This window comes from Schistocerca piceifrons, chromosome 1 (genome assembly GCF_021461385.2).
Source record: "Schistocerca piceifrons isolate TAMUIC-IGC-003096 chromosome 1, iqSchPice1.1, whole genome shotgun sequence".
Lineage (NCBI taxonomy): Eukaryota > Metazoa > Arthropoda > Insecta > Orthoptera > Acrididae > Schistocerca > Schistocerca piceifrons.
The window spans coordinates 344,352,446-344,374,498 of record NC_060138.1 but is presented as its reverse complement, the minus strand read 5'-3'; the positions used below and the strand labels follow the sequence as shown (position 1 = coordinate 344,374,498).

At 41.8% G+C, this 22,053-nt stretch overlaps 1 protein-coding gene across 1 annotated transcript in view; it reads right to left on the bottom strand.

Moving 5' to 3' along the window:
• LOC124720390 (transient receptor potential cation channel protein painless-like) overlaps positions 1-19,838 on the bottom strand; it is a 132,163-nt gene extending 112,325 nt beyond the window's left edge. Inside the window, exon 1 of the mRNA XM_047245764.1 lies at positions 19,773-19,838. Within this exon, the coding sequence (XP_047101720.1) occupies positions 19,773-19,838 (66 nt within the window). The remainder of the gene's footprint in view (positions 1-19,772) is intronic.
• Between the last annotated feature and the right edge of the window lie 2,215 nt (positions 19,839-22,053).

Sequence of the window (22,053 nt, the reverse complement as noted above, 5' to 3'; positions counted from 1 at the left end):
CGTTTCTGGATGAGGTATCGAATATATTGCTTCCCCCTACTTATACCTCCCTAGGAGATCACGAATGTAAAATTAGAGAGATTCGAGCGCGCACGGAGGTTTTCCAGCAGTCGTTCTTCCCGCGAACCATACGCGACAAGAACAGGAAAGGGAGGTAATGACAGTGGCACGTAAAGTGCCCTCCGCCACACACCGTTGGGTGGCTTGCGGAGTATTAATGTAGATGTAGATGTAGATCGGCAACAATTGCTAATTGCAAGGCGTCTGCAGTACAAAAAATAAGTAAAGCATCATTCACAAAGACAGCTAGGATCAACAGGAACAGTTTGACGGAAGGGCGACCTTTTTTTGTAGGCGATTGTCAACAGCTGTTATATATTTTAGGAAGTGCGTGACTCGCAGCTATCTATATTTTATTATTACAACTGCTTTCGGTTATCAACAATCTTCATGGTATAAAAAATCATATAGTAGTAACGCATCATTTGCTAGGTTGACATGAAAGGTAACTGATATATGATTTTTATACCGTGATGACAATTAATAGAAGCCCAGATACGAGGATGTCTTTCTTACACCAGCCCCCGATGGTTTAATGAAGCAAGTAACGGGAAGGATGATTGACGCAAAGATGTGTTTAGTGATAAGAGAAGATTCTGTCTTGCCGACACGGGTGGTTGGTTCCGACTGCGGCGTTGACCAGGAGAGCTGAAGGTACACACTTACATTTGACAGCGTCATATAGAGCATCTTCGGACATCACGGTATGGAGAGCCGCAGCCTGTAATGACAGGTCACCTGTTATACTTGTTGAAGGAACCTGGAACTGCCGGCCGGGGTGGCCGAGCGGTTCTAGACGCTACAGTCTGGAACCGCGCGACCGCTACGGTCGCAGGTTAGAATCCCGCCTCGGGCATGGATGTGTGTGATGTCCTTAGGTTAGTTAGGTTTAAGTAGTTCTAAGTTATAGGGGACTGATGAGCTCAGAAGTTAAGTCCCATAGTGCTCAGAGCCATTTGAACCATTGAACTTGGAACTATGTGGTCTTATCGGACCTCAAATTGGTGTCAGTCTAGGCAACTGTTTTGCTGGAATCTTTGGTCACCGTGATATCTACGTTTTTATCGTAGGGGGAGGTCCAGGGAAGTGAAACAGGACCGCTCTTTACCTCTGTGTACAAAAACGATCTGTTGGGTAGGATGAGCAGCACTCTGCGACTGTTTGCAGATAACGCTGTAGTGCAAGGGGTGATTTCATCGTTGAGTGAATGGCTTAAACAGAATTTCTGTGTCGTGTGATGAATGACAGTTTGCTCTAAATTTTGAAAAAAATGTAAGTTAATGTAGATGAGTAAGGAAAATTATCCTGTAGTGTTTGAATACAATATTAGTGGTGTGCCGCTTGAGATAGTCACGTCGATTGAATACCTAGGCGTAACGTTGCAACGCGACTTGTATGAAACGAGCATGTAATGTTGTTGAAGGAAGGCGAATGGTAGATTTCGGTTTATTGTGAGAATTCTCGGAAAGTATAGCTGATCTATAAAGAAGAACGTGTACACACTACTTGTACGACCCGTTCTTGAGTGCTGCTCCAGGGCATGGAATCCGCAAGAGGCCGGTTTAAAAGGAAGACATTGAAGCCATTCAGATGTGTAGTATTAGATTCGTCATCGGTAGGTTCAGTCAAAAAGTGAGTGTTAGTATTTCGGAAATGCTCCTGAAACTCAATATGGTGCCCTTGGTTGGAAAACGTCGGTCTTTTCCTTGAACACTATTGAGAAAGTTTAGAAAACCGGCGTTTGCGATTAACATCTCACGTAAGGACCGCGAAGACAAGATAAGACAAATGAGAAATCGTAGGGTCTATAGACACTCCATTTTTCCTACTTCCATTTGCGAGGAGAACACAAAAGTGATTGAACAGTAATAGTACAGGGTACTTTCGGCCTTGCACCTTATGGTAGCTTGCGCAGTATATATATATATGTGTGTGTGTGTGTGTGTGTGTGTGTGTGTGTGTGTGTGTGTGTGGTGTGTGTGTGTGTGTGTGTGTGTGTGTGTGTGTGTAGAGCATTTCTGAATAAGAACGGTAGTGTGTAAAATTGTCGTTTTACTAATTTATGTAGCAAATGTAAATGACTTACGGAATTAACGATTAAAATATATAATAAAAGTACTTGTACTGAAAATAAAGAAAATGGTATCCACTTAAACAATAGCATGGTATAACAAATTATACCAAGCGTTTAAGTCCGACACCACGAAATTAAAGGCGAAGTCTTGACGGACGATTTCAGGAATAAACTTTTCTTATTATTTAGGGTCAACGCATCTTATTTTTGATTTCTCATGAAAGCCTTGTTGAAAGTTACGTACTGTTTAGTTCTTCGAACCGTGACTAAAGTGTAGGATCTTGAAGTAACGCTTCTCTCAAGTTCGAGTATCCCGCATTGTTCATGTTTAACAGCGTGTAACGATTATAAATTTTCTTTTACTGAAGTAACTGAATCTCTTTTTCATGACTAGTCCTGCAGATTTAACACTTCGCAGCACTTCCGCCGATTTCATTGAAGTAATTTCAGTTTAGATTTTTCTTAGGCAACATTACGATTATTTTTCAGGCTCAGGAGCGGTGATAAAGGCAGAACGCCTCACACACGAAGTGAATAGCATATGAAAGTCTGCTGTTAAAGTCCGCTATCCGTCACCGGGAAGCGGTAAGAATATTATTCTCTGTTGCAGGAATCTCTTGTAAACTCTGAGGCGCTTTCTAAACAGCGACAGTCTTTCGTGGTGGTCCGAGGCGGCTTCAGAGATAGTAACGTGCCTGACGACTGGCGTTATTATAGCTGCTACTTGACTTTTTGGTTTTTGAAGTTCAGAGTTTGAGCCTTTGTATTTGGTGGTACTTCTTTTTCAAAACTGTCGGAACCGGAGTCGGAGGTGCAGTTCCAATTGGACATTCGTAGCCGGAGACGAAGTTCAGTTAAATTACTGCAGTGAGCAATGCAGGAAACGTCCAGAACATGTTTTGGCCTATTTGCGACCGTTGCCAGAGACACGTGTTGTTCTAGCTACACTATTCCGTGCACATACTTTTCGCTTTTCTCAACGTTGTCTCTAAGTATTTCGTCAACTCGGACGCTCCATATCGAGACATTACATCGTGGTGGGAGCAACGACACTGCAGACGCTATTACCGACGTAATCCCTAGACTCAAGGAAATCTCAACATCATTTACATACGGCAAAAGCACGAGTTAGTTTTGTAGTAGCATCGTTCTAAGTTTTTTCTGTACGGGACAAGCTGGGCAGCGCTACAAAATGAGAATTAGGTAGTATGGGTAGCATTCTGGTTGGCTGCACCATGTTTCACTTAAACGTGAGCAAAACTCTAATAAGTCACAGTTTTATATTAAAAAGTGGAAGATTTACAGGGCGACAACTAACAGATGTGAGGGGAGTAAGAACGAATTTGAATTTTGCGGAATTTTATCATATGACGTTTGGCAGCCGTAGTTTTTTCATGTTTATTTTCTGCGATTCTTCCCATTAATAGCCCGATAGCTTTTGTGTAGTGAGTATTGTTGTTTGATGTTTATTTTCGTCATGGAGCAAATGACAACTGCGCAACGTATCAAATGGTTCAAATGGCTCTGAGCACTATGGGACTTAACTTCTAAGGTCATCAGTCCCCTAGAACTTAGTACCCTAGACCTAACTAACCTAAGGACATCACACACATCCACGCCCGAGGCAAGATTCGAACCTGCGACCGTAACGGTCGCGCGGTTCCAGACGCAACGTACCCAAGTGATAAAAAATTGTTACAGAAACAGTGAAAGCCCCACGGTAATCGTTCGCGACACTCAGGTGTAATGCTGCTCTAGTCGAATCATCACTTCGGAAGCTGATACGGAAGTTTGCGACCACGGGCTCTGTTTCAAAAGTTAAGAAAACAGGACTACCGCGTTCTGATCGAACACATGAAAACATTGGTGTGGTGCGTGACCATGTGACCGTAAGCCCCAGAAAATCGGTTCGCAGACAAACTCAGCAACTGAATTTATCACCAAGTTCACCGCATGAAATCCTTTCAAAAGATCTTAAAATGCAAGCGTACAAGATTCTACTTACACAATAGCTGAAGCCTGCGGATCATGACAAGGGGCATAGATTTGCGCAATGGGCCTTGGTTCGACAGGCGGAGAACGAGAACTTCACAAAAAGAATAATTTTCTCAGATGAGGAGCACTTCCACCTCTGTGGTACGTAAATAAGCAGAGCTGCAGAATTTGCGGTAGCGAGAATCCGCGAGTGACTGTGGAAGATGAGACGCCTCCACAGCACACGACTGTGCGGTATGAGTACTGGGCAGGAGCGATCGGCCGGTACTTTATTGAAAATGATGAGGGAGCTGCCGTCACTTTACCGAAACATACTTTCTGATTGGTTTTTCTCTCTTCTTGATGGTTTCAACAAGGTGGTGTGACATGTCACACATCCAATGAAACGATTGCTCTTCTGAATGAAAAGTTTCCTCAAAAAATTATCTTTTTGCGTGGCAACCAGGAATGGCTTGCCAGATCATGTGATCTTACGCCTTGTGACTTTTTGTAGGGATTTGTGAAATCAAAAGTGTACTAGAACAATCCACAAACAATAAAACAAATCAAAAATGAAATTATAAGGGTTATTGACGGCATCTCACCAGATGTTTGTCAACTCATCGTCGAGAACTTCAGTGAACGCATTGCTCGTTGCTGCGCAGCCTTGGGTGGTTATACGGAGGATGTAATTTTTCATACATAAATGGGACAAGTTACTTAATGTGTTTGTTAAAAAAATTACATTTTCAATAAATTTTGTATATTTTATAGCACTTTAATCTTCGTCCCTACTTCCTGGACACCGTCTATGTAATGCCAACCGTATGCTTTCGGCAAAAGGTTTTCATGTTTACGTTCGTAGACCTGAGTCGTCTCGGGGAGAAACGCGAATAAAAGAACGGATACGTAGGACACTGGACAGTGCATTAGCTAATTATAACAATCTTTTAAATAACTTCATATCCGCCTCTGACAGTGCTATTTATTGCAAAATTCACTTTTGCAATTTCAACCCTAAGTAATTTTTAGCTGACTGCAGATATCGAAAACTCAGCAGCGAAATGACCGAAGGTCGAAACTGCGGCAGTGGATATTGCAATAAACAGTCCGAGTAAAGACAATGGCGAATATAAAGTCATTTAAAAATTCTGTGTGATTGTGAACCAGCAATAAATTCAGTTGTGTAATTATTAGACTGCTACAAAGTATGCATGTCTTCTGCTTTTAATATATCTTACTAAGGAATGTTGGGAAACGGAAATTCGGCAACCGCTGAAAATCAATTAAAGTACTGTACGGCTCCTGAACTATGAACACTTAAAAGACTGAATTTCACTGACCGGAAGTAACAGTCAAAGATAAAAATAAATAAGATATAAAAGCGAAAGAGAAAATAAATATACTTACAGCGTTACTAATTACGAGAGTCTTTGCATTTAATTTGTTTCAAATTTTGAGAAAACTGTATTCCAACGAACGCAATAGACGCTGCAGAAGTACCAGTTTATGAATATTTGTGTTCATATATCACTGTGGCAGCAGGCTGACGCAGTTTGAGAAAACTAGTGCGGTTAGAGGTCAATAAAACGGTTTTTCGCCCCCGTTTAAAGTTAAATAACAGTACCTTACTCTCCGTGTTCAAAATGATAAAGCGCCTTAGTCGCGACAAACCTGATATGCATGGAAATATCTGTTATTCATTGCCATGTCCTCTTCTGCGACTCTGTCGGCGAGAACGTCATTTACTGTCCGCGAAAAGCCATTTTTTATGATTATACTGTATGTCAGTGCCTTAGATCACCTTCATCTACAGAATACCTTCATCTATAGCAAACTTCCTTTCTTGATGTATCTACAGCAACCTATCCACGGCAGATCAGGATTCAACATCACATCGACGACGGGTTCGTTAGAGACATAGCAGGAATTAGGATTGGATAATGATGGGACATTAAATCGGCATTGTCCTTTTCAAAGTAACCATTGCGCCATTCACCTTAGACGGGTTCGGGAAACCACGCAAAAGCTAAAGCTGGGTAATCGTACGGGAGTTTGATTCGCTGTCCCCTCGTATGCCAGTTCAATCTCTTACCACTGCGCAGTCTCACTAATTCGGACTGCGCGAGTACAAAAAAAGTGGTCTACGACTGTCAGAACCATTAATTTGCTTTCATCTTTAATGATTTCCAGGTGGTCCAAACGTCACTCGCAGGCGCGCTACTCCTTCTGTACTCTGATTCACCGATCGCTGACAAATTACTAACACATGCACGTGACTGAAGAAGCGTGAGTAAGATACACGTGATGAAGGTACAGCACGCCACTGGATCCTAAGTTGAAAGTAATGTTGTATTGATAGATTAAGAATGTGCTTATGCGCAATCTAAGAAGCACACTTAATACACAGCCAATTGCAGTTATTCCAATACACACAGACCACTACTGTATACAGGGTGGTCCATTGATCGTGACCGGCCGAAATATCACACCAAATAAGCATCAAACGAAAAAACTACAAACAACCAAACTTGTCTAGCTTGAAGGGGGAAACCAGATGGCGTTATGGTTGGCCTGCTAGATGGCGCTGCCATAGGTCAAACGGATATTAACTGCGCTTTTTTTTTTAATAGGAACCCCCATTTTTTATTACATATTCGTGTAGTACGTAAAGGAATATGAATGTTTAAGTGGACCACTTTTTTCACTTTGTGATAGATGGCGCTGTAATAGTCACAAACATATGGCTCACAATTTTAGACGAACAGTTGGTAACAGGTAGATTTTTTAAATTAAAATACAGAACGTAGGTACGTTTGAACATTTTATTTCGGTTGTTCCAATGTGATACATGTATCTTTGTTACAGCGTGATTACCTGTAAATACCACATTAATGTAATAAATGCTCAAAATGATGTCCATCAACCTCCATGAATTTGGCAACACGTGTAACGACATTCCTCTCAACAGCGAGTAGTTCGCCTTCCGTAATGTTCGCACATGCTTTGACAATGCGCTGGCTGACGCATATTGTCAGGCGTTGTCGGTGGATCACGATAGCAAATATCCTTCAACTTTCCCCACAGAAAGAAATCCAGGGACGTCAGATCCGGTGAACGTGCGGGCCATGGTATGGTGCTTCGACGACCAATCCACCTGTCACGAAATTGCTGTTCAATACCGCTTCAACCGCACGCGAGCTATGTGCCGGACATCCATCATGTTGGAAGTACATCGCCATTCTGTCATGCTGTTAAACCTCTTGTAGTAACATCGGTAAAACATTACGTAGGAAATCACCATACATTGCACCATTTAGTTTGCCGTCGATAAAATGAGGGCCAATTATCCTTTCTCCCATAATGCCGCACCATACATTAACCCGCCAAGATCGCTGATGTTCCACTTGTCGCAGCCATCGTGGATTTTCCGTTGTGCAATAGTGCATATTATGCCGGTTTACGTTACCGCTGTTGGTGAATGACGATTCGTCGCTAAATAGAACGCGTGCAAAAAATCTGTCATCGTCCCGTAATTTCTCTTGTGCCCAGTGGCAGAACTGTACACGACGTTCAAAATCGTCGCCATGCAGTTCCTGGTGCATAAAAATATAGTACGGGTGCAATCGATGTTGATGTTCATTCTCAATACCGACGTTTTTGAGATTCCCGATTCTCGCGCAATTTGTCTGCTACTGATGTGCGGTTTATCCGCGACAGAAGCTAAAACACCTACATGGGCATCATCATTTGTTGCAGGTCGTGGTTGACGTTTCACATGTGGCTGAACACTTCCTGTTTCGTTAAATAAAGTAACTATTCGCGAACGGTCTGGACAGTTGGATGATGTCGTCCAGGATACCGAGCAGCGCCCGTTGGGCATTTTGATCACAATAGCCATACATCAACACGATATCGACCTTTTCCGCAATTGGAAAACGGTCCATTTTAACACGGGTAATGTATCACGAAGCAAATACCGTCCGCACTGGCGGAATGTTACGTGACACCACGTACTTATACGTTTGTGACTATTACAGCGCCATCTATCACAAATCGCGAAAAAGTGGTCCAACTAAAACATTCATATTTGTTTACGTACTACACGAATATGTAATAAAAATGGATTCCTATTTTAAATAAACGCAGCTGATATCCGTTTGACCTATGGCAGCGCCATCTAGCGGGCCAACCATAGCGCCATCTGGTTTCCCCCTTCAAGCTATACGAGTTTCGTTCTTTGTAGTTTTTTCGTTTGATGCTTATTTCGTGAGATATTTGGCCCGATCACTATCAATGGACCACCCTGTATAGACCACTGTTCTACATAAAATGGAATTGTACTCACACAAAATTCTTGGAAACAATATTCCAAGAGGTACAAGTCACCTTGCGCATAAATAACTTTCAATCTATTTGCAATGCTCTAAGAACTTTCAAACAATTTAGGCGAATGTAGTACTGTTGTTGTTGTTGTGGTCTTCAGTCCTGAGACTGGTTTGATGCAGCTCTCCATGCTACCCTATCCAGTGCAAGCTTCTTCATCTCCCAGTACTTACTGCAACCCACATCCTTCTGAATCTGCTTAGTGTATTCATCTCTTGGTCTCCCTCTACGATTTTTACCCTCCACGCTGCCCTCCAATGCTAAATTTGTGATCCCTTGATGCCTCAGAACATGTCCTACTAACCGATCCCTTCTTTTTGTCTAGTTGTGCCACATACTCCTCTTCTCCCCAATTCTATTCAATTCTTCATCATTAGTTATGTGATCTACCCATCTAATCTTTAGCATTCTTCTGTAGCACCACATTTCGAAAGCTTCTATTCTCTTCTTGTCCAAACTATTTATGTTTCACTTCCACACATGGCTACACTCCATACAAATACTTTCAGAAACGACTTCCTGACTGAATGTAGTACTAGAAATGCGAAATACGTTTTCAGCTGATGAGGTGTATATTTAAAACTTGATTAATATTTTAGTTCTGCTCTTTCAGCAACTTACACGCACAGGAGATGAAATGAAAACAAAATTTCTTGTTAACGAAAAAGAACTGCAACAAGAAACCTTATGTCTTTCCTACATTGCACAAACTATAAGGCAAATACATATTTCGTAACTAACCGCAACGATTAGTTACAATAACTGTATGTTACTTCTCTGCATCTCGTGGCCGCTTAAATGATACGCATCGCTGATACAGAAATCATACCATTCTAACACAACAACTGAGTTTCTCTATAATTTTTCAACTGAAAGTTTACCAAAGCTGTGAACAACAGAATAGCAGTTAATTTTTTTGCCCGATGAGCCTAGTCAGAACTTCAATTTTTATCGTATGGGAAGGTAATCGTGTAACTAGGAAAAAAAATTCAGAAATAGCAACTAGCAATATATGCAAAGTCACTCACACATAATTCGAGGAGGAAAAAGCCATTCCTGGCCCTTGATAACCATTTTCGCCACCCCTCCTCCCCTCCCCCTCCAAACACTCCCCTATCGAAAAGATGGCTCATAATACAGTATTATGAAAAATTTATCGGTAGGAAACAGACAGTTCTACGCTTTACTTCTTATGGTTCTGAATTTTGAAACATCAGTTTGAGGAGCATTAGTGTTTTCCCGTTGAGCAACTTTTAAAATTACTTGCTTCCAGTCAATCTACGTGCAACAAGCGATCATGCAACGTGAATAAATGACAAGCGCCACAGAAAAGTCGTTCCAAACAGGAAGAATGAATAGCTGCTCAATTTCAGAGGCATCGCGGGGTAGCCGTGCGGTCGTCGGAGGTTCGTGTCCTCCCTTGGGCATGTGTGTGTGTGTTGTCCTTAGCATAAGTTAGTTTAAGTTAGATTAAGTAGTGTGAAAGTCTAAGGACCGATAACCTCAGCAGTTTGGTCCCACAGAACTGACCACAAATTTCCAAATTTTTTCAATTTCAGACAGTCCGTTTAACAAGTGTCTTTAGCTTCGTACAGTTCCTAAAAATGAAATTTGATAAGTATGGTTAGTCATATTTTTTAAGCATCCTCCATTTCGTTTCAACTCTAGTCCAAAAGAACGCCACTTTGCTTCTGTAAAACACAATTCAATACAAGAAGTGCTTTTTCCTGGGTTCATAAATTAATTATTGTAATGAGACGTCTTTAATATCAGAAGCTCTAAATGTTTACATGTAGTTAGAAATTAACACGTTCGGCTTATTCTAACATAGAGTTAAAAAATCTACCTTCTTTAACGAATCGATATTGGCTTGACAAACAAAGGCAGCGAAAAATGTATATGCTATTTGTTTTTATTTAACCTTTTCCTGTATCAGAGCAAAACCTCCATCTTCAATCATTTAAAGATTTTAATGAGGCTTCTGCACATATCGTGCTCCACAGCTGCTGAGTAATTCATAAGGAAACTCATTTTTAGTATGATAATGATGATGTGTTGTGGCTTAGGGCGCAAGAACATCGGCACCCTTTCTCGATTTAGGTAAAGGCGAGTGTGGTAAAAACGTATTAAAAATAACAACAAATCAGAATACTAAGTTGTAGCCACACACTAGAATTGACAAGATAACACTGTTACGGCGGGCATCATAAAAAACCGTCACTAAAAGTCACAGTTGCTAATAAAGTGTTTCATTCTTCTACCGCCAACGGTGACAGGTGTGCGACGGAATGTTGTATGGCGTTACAAGCAACAGGAAAATATTCGCAATGGACTCATTACACAGTTTCATCACACAATACGGTTAGCACCGTTACCGTTGGCCTAAGGGCTCGAAATGGCTAGTATATCTGTACGGGACATAATGAGGTGGCGTCTGCTCCTATTTGCATTTCTGTCACCATCCACTGTGTAGTGGTATGACCAGGTAGAAGTTCCGTGGAAAATTAAATCTCTAAGCGGCATCCGACCCGTCTATGTTAGTCTCTACCTGAGCAGTGATGTTCTAATCTGACAGTAACATGAAATATCTAATAGGTAGCAAAACATGAATGTGCTCTGAAAACCGTTCCTCTAGTCAGCTCATTCTATTCTCTAGAATAGACCGTTGGGTGGCTTGCGGAGTATCAATGTAGATGTAGATGTAGAACGATATTTGGTTCAAATGGCTCTGAGCACTATGGGACTTAACATCTGTGGTCATCAGTCCCCTAGAACTTAGAACTACTTAAACCTAACTAACCTAAGGACATCACACACATCCATGCCCGAGGCAGGATTCGAACCTGCGACCGTAGCAGGCGCGCGGTTCCGGACTGCGCGCCTGGAACCGCTAGACCACCGCGGCCGGGGATATTTGGTTAAACACCGGTAGCATGAGTAGTGTAGTAGACAAAACTGTGTATCTTGGATTTAGATTTGACAAATTTTAAATACAATATGTGTAAAAGCGTCAGTTAAAATCGGTGAGTTAATGAATGTGGAGGTTTTACTCGGAAATACGATAAGATACATAAAAACCTATTTTATATTTGACGGTCTTAGACTAATGAAACATGGCTCTATTTGTCATTCCAGTATTGACCTAATTTAATCTGTTAAAGCAGAAGCAAAATGACACGTTCTACGTCATGACGATAAATTTTGTTACGTGTAACTAACAGTTTCTTGTTTGGAACACACTCAGTTTTTACACAAACTTTTAATGACAGTATGCAGTAACAACAGAAAATTGGGTCTTGTGTTAGCCAGATAGACCGTTAACTTGGGAAGTCCAATATACGAGGTGTGTAATGAGACTGAGGTCACTGTGCATAGTCTGGTAATGTTGTCTTGTTCTATTTGTGTAGACCGGTGTATTCATCACTTCCAGATGCCCAGTCCGAGTTTCAGCTCATCACACCCATCATGTGATTTTTGAGAGCGTCATCAGCGAAGCTGTGTTTTTGTTGTGTGCTACGAAAATTGAACTGCGAAATTTAGAGCAACGTTGCGCCATCAGTTTTTAGTTAAACTTGGGGAATCCGCGAGAGGGAACTTTGGAAAGTTGAAAGAGGCGTATGGAGAACATTCCATATCAAGAGTACAAGTTTTTCGCTAGCACAAGTCATTTTTGGTAGGCCGAGAACACGTTGAAGATGACCCTCGCTCAGGTACACCGATACACCTTCGACTTCAAAACCCGACGAAAACGTCGAACGTGTGCGTGCGCTTGTGAGATCAGATCGACGTTTAATAATAAGGATGGTGGGTGACCTATTAAACATAAACGCTTTCACCGTAACACTTTGACCTAAGTTTTACACTGGTGAAAAGTTTGTACCAAAATAGTGCTGAAAAACCTAACAATTGACTAGAAGGACAGTCGAAGAAATATGTGCGTTGGTCTTCTTAAGAGTATTGCCATATGACCACAAATAGTTCGGTCGTGCATTTTTGAGTACGATCCTGCGGCAAAGAGAGGAGTGGCACAGTGAAACATCTCGATCGAAAAAAGCTCGAAGGAGCAAATCGAACATCAAAAAAATGCTGATTTTTTGTTTTGACAGGAGGGGTATCGCGCATAAAAAGTTTGTTCCTCCAGGACAAATAGTCAACCAAGTGTTCTACAAAGATGTCCTTGAAAGGCTCAGGGAAAGGGTGAATCGAGTGAGACCAGACGTTGCAGACAAGTGGATGCTGATCAAGACAACGAACGCCCCATGTCACACCATAACTTCCATCTAGGAATTTTTGACCTCAAAACGCATTCCTGCTGTTCCACAGCTCCCTTATTCACCTAATCTCAATCTACGTGACTTTTTTACTTTCTAGAAATTGACAAATGTCTTAAAAAGACATCACTTAATGGCTGTGGAGAACATTCAGAAAGAAAGTGGCCGATATGTTAACCGCCCTAGCAACTGTAGCCTTTCAGCTCTGCTACCAACACTGGGAACAATGACTCCGCCGGTGTACAACTACTGAAGGAAACTGCTTTCAAGGGAAAAATATTGTTCCTTAAAATAATGAACTTTGGTTGATAAAAGATCAGTCTCATTACTATTCTCACACACCTCGGAGTTAAATGTGGAGACCGAGAACCACAGTTTTACTTATGGAAACTGAAAACGTACGTACATACACATATACACACACACACACACACACACACACACACACACACACACACACACACACGCACGCACAACAAAACGAGGCTGAAGTAAAGGTTGCGTTTACCAAAAAGGAACATCAAAAGGAAATCACCCAAAACGTACGTACACACACACACACACACACACACAACAACAACAACAACAAAACGAGTCTGAAGTAAAGGTTGCGTTTACCAAAAAGGAACATCAAAAGGAAAGCACCCGCACATAGAAGAGACAAGAACATAAATCGAGAGAGGAAAATGAAAATATTCCAAGTGCCAATCTCACATTTGTCAGAAGAATCAAAAAACACCGTATCTCCTTTTGTACATTACTTATTTATATCCAAAAAACTGAGAAGGTACACTAATACCACAGAATTATGCTGCTCACTTCATCACTGCAAAAAATAATGAATCAAATGAGGAATTTATTAAGAATGTTCTAAATGCCATTCCAGGAAATTGACTGGTTCTAGGTGCAAATAAGAACATTTTTGTTTCAAATGCTATTAATACTGAGGCACAACGTTTTATACATGATAATACAAGCGCATAGAAATACAGCAGTAATATATTAACTATCAAAACAGAAATAAGTGGACTCTAAAATGTACTCTCACGTAAAACGTAGGAGAATTTGAAATAATGTAGTTCAGAAAGCTTTATAGGGAGGACTTGTTGTGGCGTCAGGTGTTCGTTAGTATACCTGCTTCCGTGACTCACGTAGTATCGCATATTCATTTGCCGGTCTACCGTGACGTCCACGGTGTGCTGAAACACATTCTCCTGGCTAGCGAATGCCAGGCTGAGTCGTAAGAATATACAAATAATTGTAGGTGAATAGATGTTGCATCATGTTTTCTTTTTTTGTCCAGAATTATCTATGGATAAACTGACTGCTACTTTCTGGACTTCCTGTCTGCACGTGATTTGTTTCCCATTCTTGTGTTATAAAACAAAAACAGATTGACATAGTGTGTGTTGGAGACCAGTGCTATAATTTATTACATTATTAGAACAAAATTTATTGTCCGCCTCGGTCACAAATTTAGAATATCTGACGAAAGGTTTCCACTGAGAAAAGCTGTCATTAAATATTATTACGATGGTTACGCGAGTAACGTGTCAGTTTCAATCAGCCTGCAACTATTATATGCTTCGTAAATTCTAAGTAAGTGCGTATTACACAAATACTCAACTTGAACTGGCGAAGAATAAAGTAGGGAGAATGAAATTTTCACTCTGCAGCGGAGTGTGCGCTGGTACGAAATTTCTTGGCAAATTAAAACTGTGTGCCGGACCGAGACTCGAACTCGGGACCTTTGCCTATGCAGGAGAGCTTCTGCGAACTTTGGAAGGTAGGAGACGAGGTAGTGGCGGAATTAAAGCTCTGAGGACGGGGCGTGAGTCGTGCTTGGGTACCTCATTTGGTAGAGCATTTGCCCGCGTAGGGCAAAGGTCCCGAGTTGGGCACACAGTTTTAATCTGCCAGGAAGTTTCAATAAAGTAGGTAGTTTGAGGTTACATATTACATAAGTAAGTACTGTAATGCAAAATTGATACCTTAGAGGGACAATATTTTTGTTTTGTTGCCCAAGTGCGCATTTAACTAACAAAATATGTGCCTCTAGAAGGAATCTTTCTCTCTATGTATATGGGTGTGCGCTGCTGTCAAAGTTCTTGACAGACTGAGATCATGTGTTGGGCTGGAACGCGAGCCTATAACACATTTCTGTCTTTCGGAACAGAAAGCAGGAAAGCAGTGGCGGATTTAAGCTGTAAGTTGGGTCATGAGGTATGTATGGATAGATCAAATGGTAAAACAGGAAAAAGAGTCAAGATCTTGGATTCGAATGCTGGTGCGATTGACAGTTATAATCAGCTAGTAAGTCTCTAAATGTGAATAGACAAGACCAGTCGTCTTCAAACAGAAAAGTAGATAGGAAAGAATAAACAGGTACTGCTCTTGCATTTATGTAAGAAGTAAGACAACTGCAACCACTCATTCACCTGTCGTGGGCATCGTATTAGGTTTTTTTTATCTCACGTATAATGTACTTGGTCCAGAGACACATTTTTAGTGTATACGAATTTCTTACCGAACAGTTTCCTAAACACAGTGATAACGTTTCGCAATTACTCGCGTTTTCTAAGGAAGTTTCATCACAGAATCAGCACGAATGTCAACATTGTGACCTGATGCACCCCATATAAACCACTGTGAAGGTTCTTTAGACCGTCCACAATTTCACATTTACGGACGTTGCAGGAATTACCATTACTTCAACAGGCAGCTTATACGAAGAATACATATACGTGAGTAATATGCTGATTGCTCTGAAAGAAAGCTGTAAGTACCCAATAATAGTAACAAGGAAGCAGCAAATAAAGGGCTTGATGCTTCTCGGTTTTATTTATTTATTTTTTTTTTCACTCAAGGTGGTAATAATTTGTAGCGACTGGTATTAAAGAGAGAATTATTACGAGTATAATTAAGAGTATTCTGTCCGATTAATAACTCCGTGACTAACGATGAAATTGAACGTATACAGTGGTCGGAGAAAAATACGGAAACATCAAAAACACCCTACTTTACGATGCCTAAAACGGCGTGCAAAACTCGTCGGTTTTTTCAAACAGGTTGTAGTGGTCTTAGACTAATTAAATACTGGTCCTGTATGGTTTTCAAGAGAATGTTATACCGTTCCTTCTGCCAAATAGTGGCAAGTTCAGGTAACGAAGATGGAAGTGGGTAGTGATTACGCACTTTTCCCTCGAAAGCAGACCAGGAAGTCTCAATAAATTGAGATCTGATGATTATGGTGGCCCGGGGAGACGCCACAATTCGTCCTCGTGACCTTGCAGAGTAAGCATGGGGGCCTTGCACTACCGCAATATGGATCTACATCTACATCTACGTGATTACTCTGCTATTCACAATAAAATGCCTGGCAGAGGATTCAATGAACCACCTTCAAGTTGTCTCTCTACCGTTCCACTCTCGAACCGCACGCGGGAAAAACGAGCAGTTAAATTTTTCTGTGCGAGTCCTGATTTCTCTTATTTTATCGTGATGAGCATTTCTCCCTATGTAGGTGGGTGGCAACAGAATGTTTTCGCAATCGGAGGAGAAAGCTGGTGATTGAAATTTCATGAGAAGATCCCGTCGCAACGAAAAACGCCTTTGTTTTAATGATTGCCACTCTAATTCACGTATCATGTCTGTGACACTATCTCCCCTATTTCGCGATAATACAAAACGAGCTGCCCTTCTTTGTACTTTTTCGATGTCATCCGCCAGTCCCACCTGACGCGGATCCCACACCACACAGCAGTACTCCAGAATAGGGCGGACAAGCGTAGTGTAAGCAATCTCTTTGGTAGACCTGTTGCACCTTCTAAGTGTTCTGCCAATGAATCGCAGTCTTTGGTTTGCTCTACCCACAGTATTATCTATATGATCGTTCCAATTTAGGTTATTTGTAATTGTAATCCCTAAGTATTTAGTTGAATTTACAGCTCTCAGATTTGTGTGACTTATCGCGTAATCGAAATTTAGCTGATTTCTTTTAGTACTCACGTGAATAACTTCACACTTTTCTTTATTCAGGGTCAGTTTTCTCGCACATACAGATACCTTATCTAAATCATTTAGCAAGTCGTTTTGGTCATCTGATGACTTTTCAAGACGGTAAATGACAGCATCATCTGCAAACAATCTAAGACGGCTACTCAAGATTGTCTTCTATGTCGTTAATATAGATCAGGAACAATAGAGGGCCTATAACACTTCCCTGGGGAACGCCGGATATTACTTCTGTTTTACCCGATGACTTTCCGTCTATGACTACTAGGGTTTTATTCATGTGGATGCCCAAATTATCACCGAACCCCTCCATGATTCACTCCCGGAACCTAAACTCGCCCATAAGTTGGAAACAATGTGCTATATGACCCATCCGACGCAACGAATTCTTCTATTGCTGCATAGTCCAAGTTTTATGGCTTGGGTACCATTCTTCCTTGTTATGGGCATTTGCATCATTGATGACTGTATTTGGAATTCCAGCTGCCCCTGCAATCCTCAGCTTCTGGAGCTCTCTACGTGTTGTTTTCGTGCTGACATGGCTCACTAGCGCGACCTTCAGTTTTGCAGCCGTAGTCCTCTTATTTTCCGTTACAATCCTCTTCAATGATCGTCCGTCACGATCACTCAACACACACTTTCGTTTATGTTATGATTTAACGAATGATGTTTTCCTTCTTTTCCTGTATTGGGTCCGAATCAACGATAGGACCACTTGAAATATCGACCAATAGTTTGCCCATGTCCTAATACAGTCAGCTGCAACATAATGCGCTCAGAGCTACAGAGAACACTGTTCTAACCACGACTAATACTTACAACGCATTGAGGAAATTGCACAGGTCAAATACAACACCACAATCTGGAGGCTTGGCTGGCATCTACATTTATGTTCAAGCACAGATTTCGATAGTTTTGTTCAGTCCTTGTAATACCTTTACTTTTAATAATATTACGCTCCGGGAAAACGTCTTGCATGTTACACATTCAAAACGACTTATGATGGATCAACACAGTCTTCTAAAACAACTCAGACCTTCAGCTTTACTAGGGTTTTATTCATGTGGCACATGCATGATTAATGGCAATATGACACTGCAGAAAACGGTTTCCAACATATTTCATCGAATGCATAATAACGATTTAGCAGCAGCCGGAAACAGGATTTTAATGTACGGGAGAGGAGAAGGAATTCGTGGCTCGAAATTCGGTAGCGCTTTCGGTGATGATTCACAGCGGCATAGTTTAACAACGTGAGAAGACAAATCGTACTTCGGTTGTCGTCCAGTGACATGGAATGTAAAGTTCTTTATTTTTCATACGTGAATATCGCATCAGCGTACGTAGCCACGAGGAAACGGGTGCACTACAAGAACTCGAATTTCCGCTGACGAAGGGGCGTTTCCGGAGTTTAACCCATTAAGCGAGACGTTCGAACGCGCTCACAATTGAAGGTGGTATACAGTCCTTTTCTATACTAATAAGTTATAAGTATGTGTGTAAGCTTAAGTTTCATATCTACATAAAGCATATACAACAACTCAGTTTTCCGCTGCTGAAGGAGCATTTCCAACATTTAAAATGTAAGCGAGGTTGTCGTATGCGCTCGGAATTTCCGTACTTGAGCGATTTACAGCTACGTTTCGCGCTAATAAGTATTTACAAGAGGTTTAATACCAGCCTTTTATATTGTGTAAATTGCTAACGATTCTATTGTTTCTTTTTGCTTCTGAATAGTATAGTATCTAGAACTTGTCATCTCCTGTCTTTCTCGCAGTTTAAAACACATTTGTTTACAGTTTTAAACATTTTTAAAAACCACATAAACAGGTGAAATATTAAAAATAGAACAATGTTCAGTAACGGACACAATATACAAAGTTATTAATTCGTGGCCGGCCGAAGTGGCCGTGCGGTTAAAGGCGCTGCAGTCTGGAACCGCAAGACCGCTACGGTCGCAGGTTCGAATCCTGCCTCGGGCATGGATGTTTGTGATGTCCTTAGGTTAGTTAGGTTTAACTAGTTCTAAGTTCTAGGGGACTAATGACCTCAGAAGTTGAGTCCCATAGTGCTCAGAGCCATATTAATTCGTCGTAATCGATTGCTGTGTGAAACTCTGAGTAATTACTAATGCAATCGGGTGAAATGTTTCACGTTTCATATTTTAAAAAATTGTGTTAGTGGCAATCCAATACATTTTCGCCTGTGGGCCGTGTGACCGAAAGGGCAAGTGAGACAATAAAGTGAACTAGTAAATGGCTCTGAGCACTATGGGATGGCTCTGAGCACTATGGGACTTAACATCTGTGGTCATTAGTCCCCTAGAACTTAGAACTACTTAAATCTAACTAACCTAAGGACATCACACACATCCATGCCCGAGGCAGGATTCGAACCTGCGACCGCAGTGGTCGCGCGGTTCCAGACTGAAGCGCCTACAACCGCTCGGCCAGTGAACTAGCATTTGGTTCCTTTATTTAATGAACTTGTATGTATTACTGGTGTCATAATACAAAACAATATGTAAATTATGAAGATGGTAATATTGATATGACGCGAAATCTCTGATGTAGCTCTCTTTTGCGGCCAGGTTCACTGTAAAACATTGAGAATACCGTTAATCGCTTTGCAATAATATATTTAGTGGTTCTCATAACGTACAGTTTTCGGCTTTATTGTATCATTGTTGACATTGCTACGAGTCCGCTTGTACCTCAAGAATACCTCCTTACTGAACGTACGCGATACAGCTTACAATGCTGTTTTTTTTTCTTTTTATTTCGCAGTAAGTAAATGCTCTGCCTACGTTGCCATCTACCACGCAGAGAGTAGGTGGGACTAGGACGGTACTGACAGATGGTGCAGTGTAATGACAGGACTGCCGCTTCCGCCTTACCGGCTGCAACTATTACGCAAGCGGTGAGGTGTGGTGTGCAGGCGGAAACGAGCGCTTCGGCCCAGGCGGGGCAGCCAGCAGCCGCAGACTCACTCACCTCGCAGCCCTGGTCGCCGCTGTCGAGCCGCCTGTGGCGACCCACACCCTTCCTCAGCGCCTGCATCTCCAGCACTGCCGGCCGCGGCTCCCGTGCGCCCACTGCGCCACTGTTGCCAACCTAACGCGCTCCGCCCATTTTCGCCGCTGCCAACTCCTCAGTCAAGACTGTATACTCTGTTGTGAGCACTTCTGCGCGTCTTGCACGTGTGTGCTGCTTGTGAATACACTTGTGTATCGGCATAAAGTGGCATATCACCTTAAAATGAATTCCAGACTCTTCGGATATCGTACAATGTGTAACTGCTGTACAGCATAGGTCAGGGGTGAACAAAACTGGCTTTGACCATATATCATGCAGACCGCGCATGACATTATATAGAATTTCTCGTGGGCTTCGATTGAAAGCAACATTTCTGTTAGTCGACTGATGGCAAGATCTATCTGCAGACTAAGTCCGTAATGCTGTTCAATTTATCTTTATCTTAATCATAGTATTAGCAATAAGGTTCTAGTGGTGAAATTTTGTGTAGTGTTTGGTTGCGCCGAAAGATAGGTCCTCAGGAAGTAACAGATACTATATTGGTTCACAGATAAAGTTGTTTTAAATATCGAAAAAAATTTGCAAGCATATTTTGCGAGTACATCTCTGAATTTACAGGCCGAGCCTAAAAAGTGATGATTATTACCAATCAGACACGAGTGGCCTTGTACTTGAGACTATTTATGGATGTCTAAGTATTCCGAATTGAGTTATAAGGATCATTATACACTACTGGCCACTAAAATTGCTACACCACGAAGATGCTGTCATATGCAAATGACTAGCTTTTCAGAGCATTCACACAAGGTTGGCGCCGGTGGCGACACCTACAACGTGCTGACATGAGGAAAGTTTCCAACCGATTTCTCATATACAAACTGCAGTTGACCGGCGTTGCCCTGTGAAACGTTGGTGTGATGCCTCGTGTAAGGGGGAGAAACGCGTACCATCACGTTTCCGACTTTGATAAAGGTCGACTGTAGCCTATCGCGATTGCGCTTTATCGTATCGCGACATTGCTGCTCGCGTTGGTCGAGATCCAACGACTGTTAGCAGAATATAGAATCGGTGGGTTCAGGAGGGTAATACGGAACGCCGTGCTGGATCCCAACGGCCTCGTATCACTAGCATTCGAGATGCCTGGCATCTTATCCGCATGCCTGTAAAGGATCGTGCAGCCACGTCTCGATCCCCGACTCAACAGATGGGGCCGTTTGCAAGACAACAACCATCTGCACGAACAGTTCGACGACCTTTGCAGGAGGCAAGATTGAGAATATGACTGCGCTTACCCTTGACGCTGCATCACAGACAGGAGCGCCTGCGATGGTGTATTCAACGACGAACCTGGATGCACGAATGGCAAAACGTCATTTCTTCTGATGAATCCAGGTTCTGTTTACAGTATCATGATGGTCGCATCCGTGTTTGGTGACATTGCGTTGAACGCACATTGGAAGCATGTATTCGTCATCGGTATACTGGCGTATCACCCGGCGTGATGGTATGGGGTGCCATTGGTTACACGTCTCGGTCACCTCTTGTTCGCATTGACTGCACTTTGAACAGTGGACGTTACATTTCAGATGTGTTACGACCCGTAGCTCTACCCTTCATTCGATCCCTGTGAAACCCTACATTTCAGCAGGATAATGCACGACCGCATGTTGCAGGTCCTGTACGGGCCTTTTTGGATACAGAAAATGTTCGACTGCTGCCCTGGCCAGCACATTCTCCAGATCTCTCACCAACTGAAAACGTCTGGTCAATGCTGGCCGAGCAACTGGCTCGTCACAATACTCCAGTCATTACTCTTGATGAACTGTGGTATCGCGTTGAAGCTGCATGGGCAGCTGTACCTGTACACGCCATCCAAGCTCTGTTTGACTCAATGCCCAGGCGTATCAAGGCCTTTATTACGGTCAGAGGTGGTTGTTCTGGGTACTGCTTTCTCAGGATCTATGCACCCAAATTGCGTGAAAATGTAATCACATGTCAGTTCTAGTATAATATATTTGTCCAATGAATACACGTTTATCATCTGCATTTCTTCTTGGTGTAGCAATTTTAATGGCCAGTAGTGTACATCCATCTCCGTAAAAATATGTGCGAATTTTATGATATATTAATTAGAAGATTTTTCTTTTCTTCTGTTTTCTATTTGCCTTCACAGTTTGTTTCTAGGTAATCTCAAAACAGGTTATAACTTTTCTACTGATGTATGAAGAACCCTTGTTTT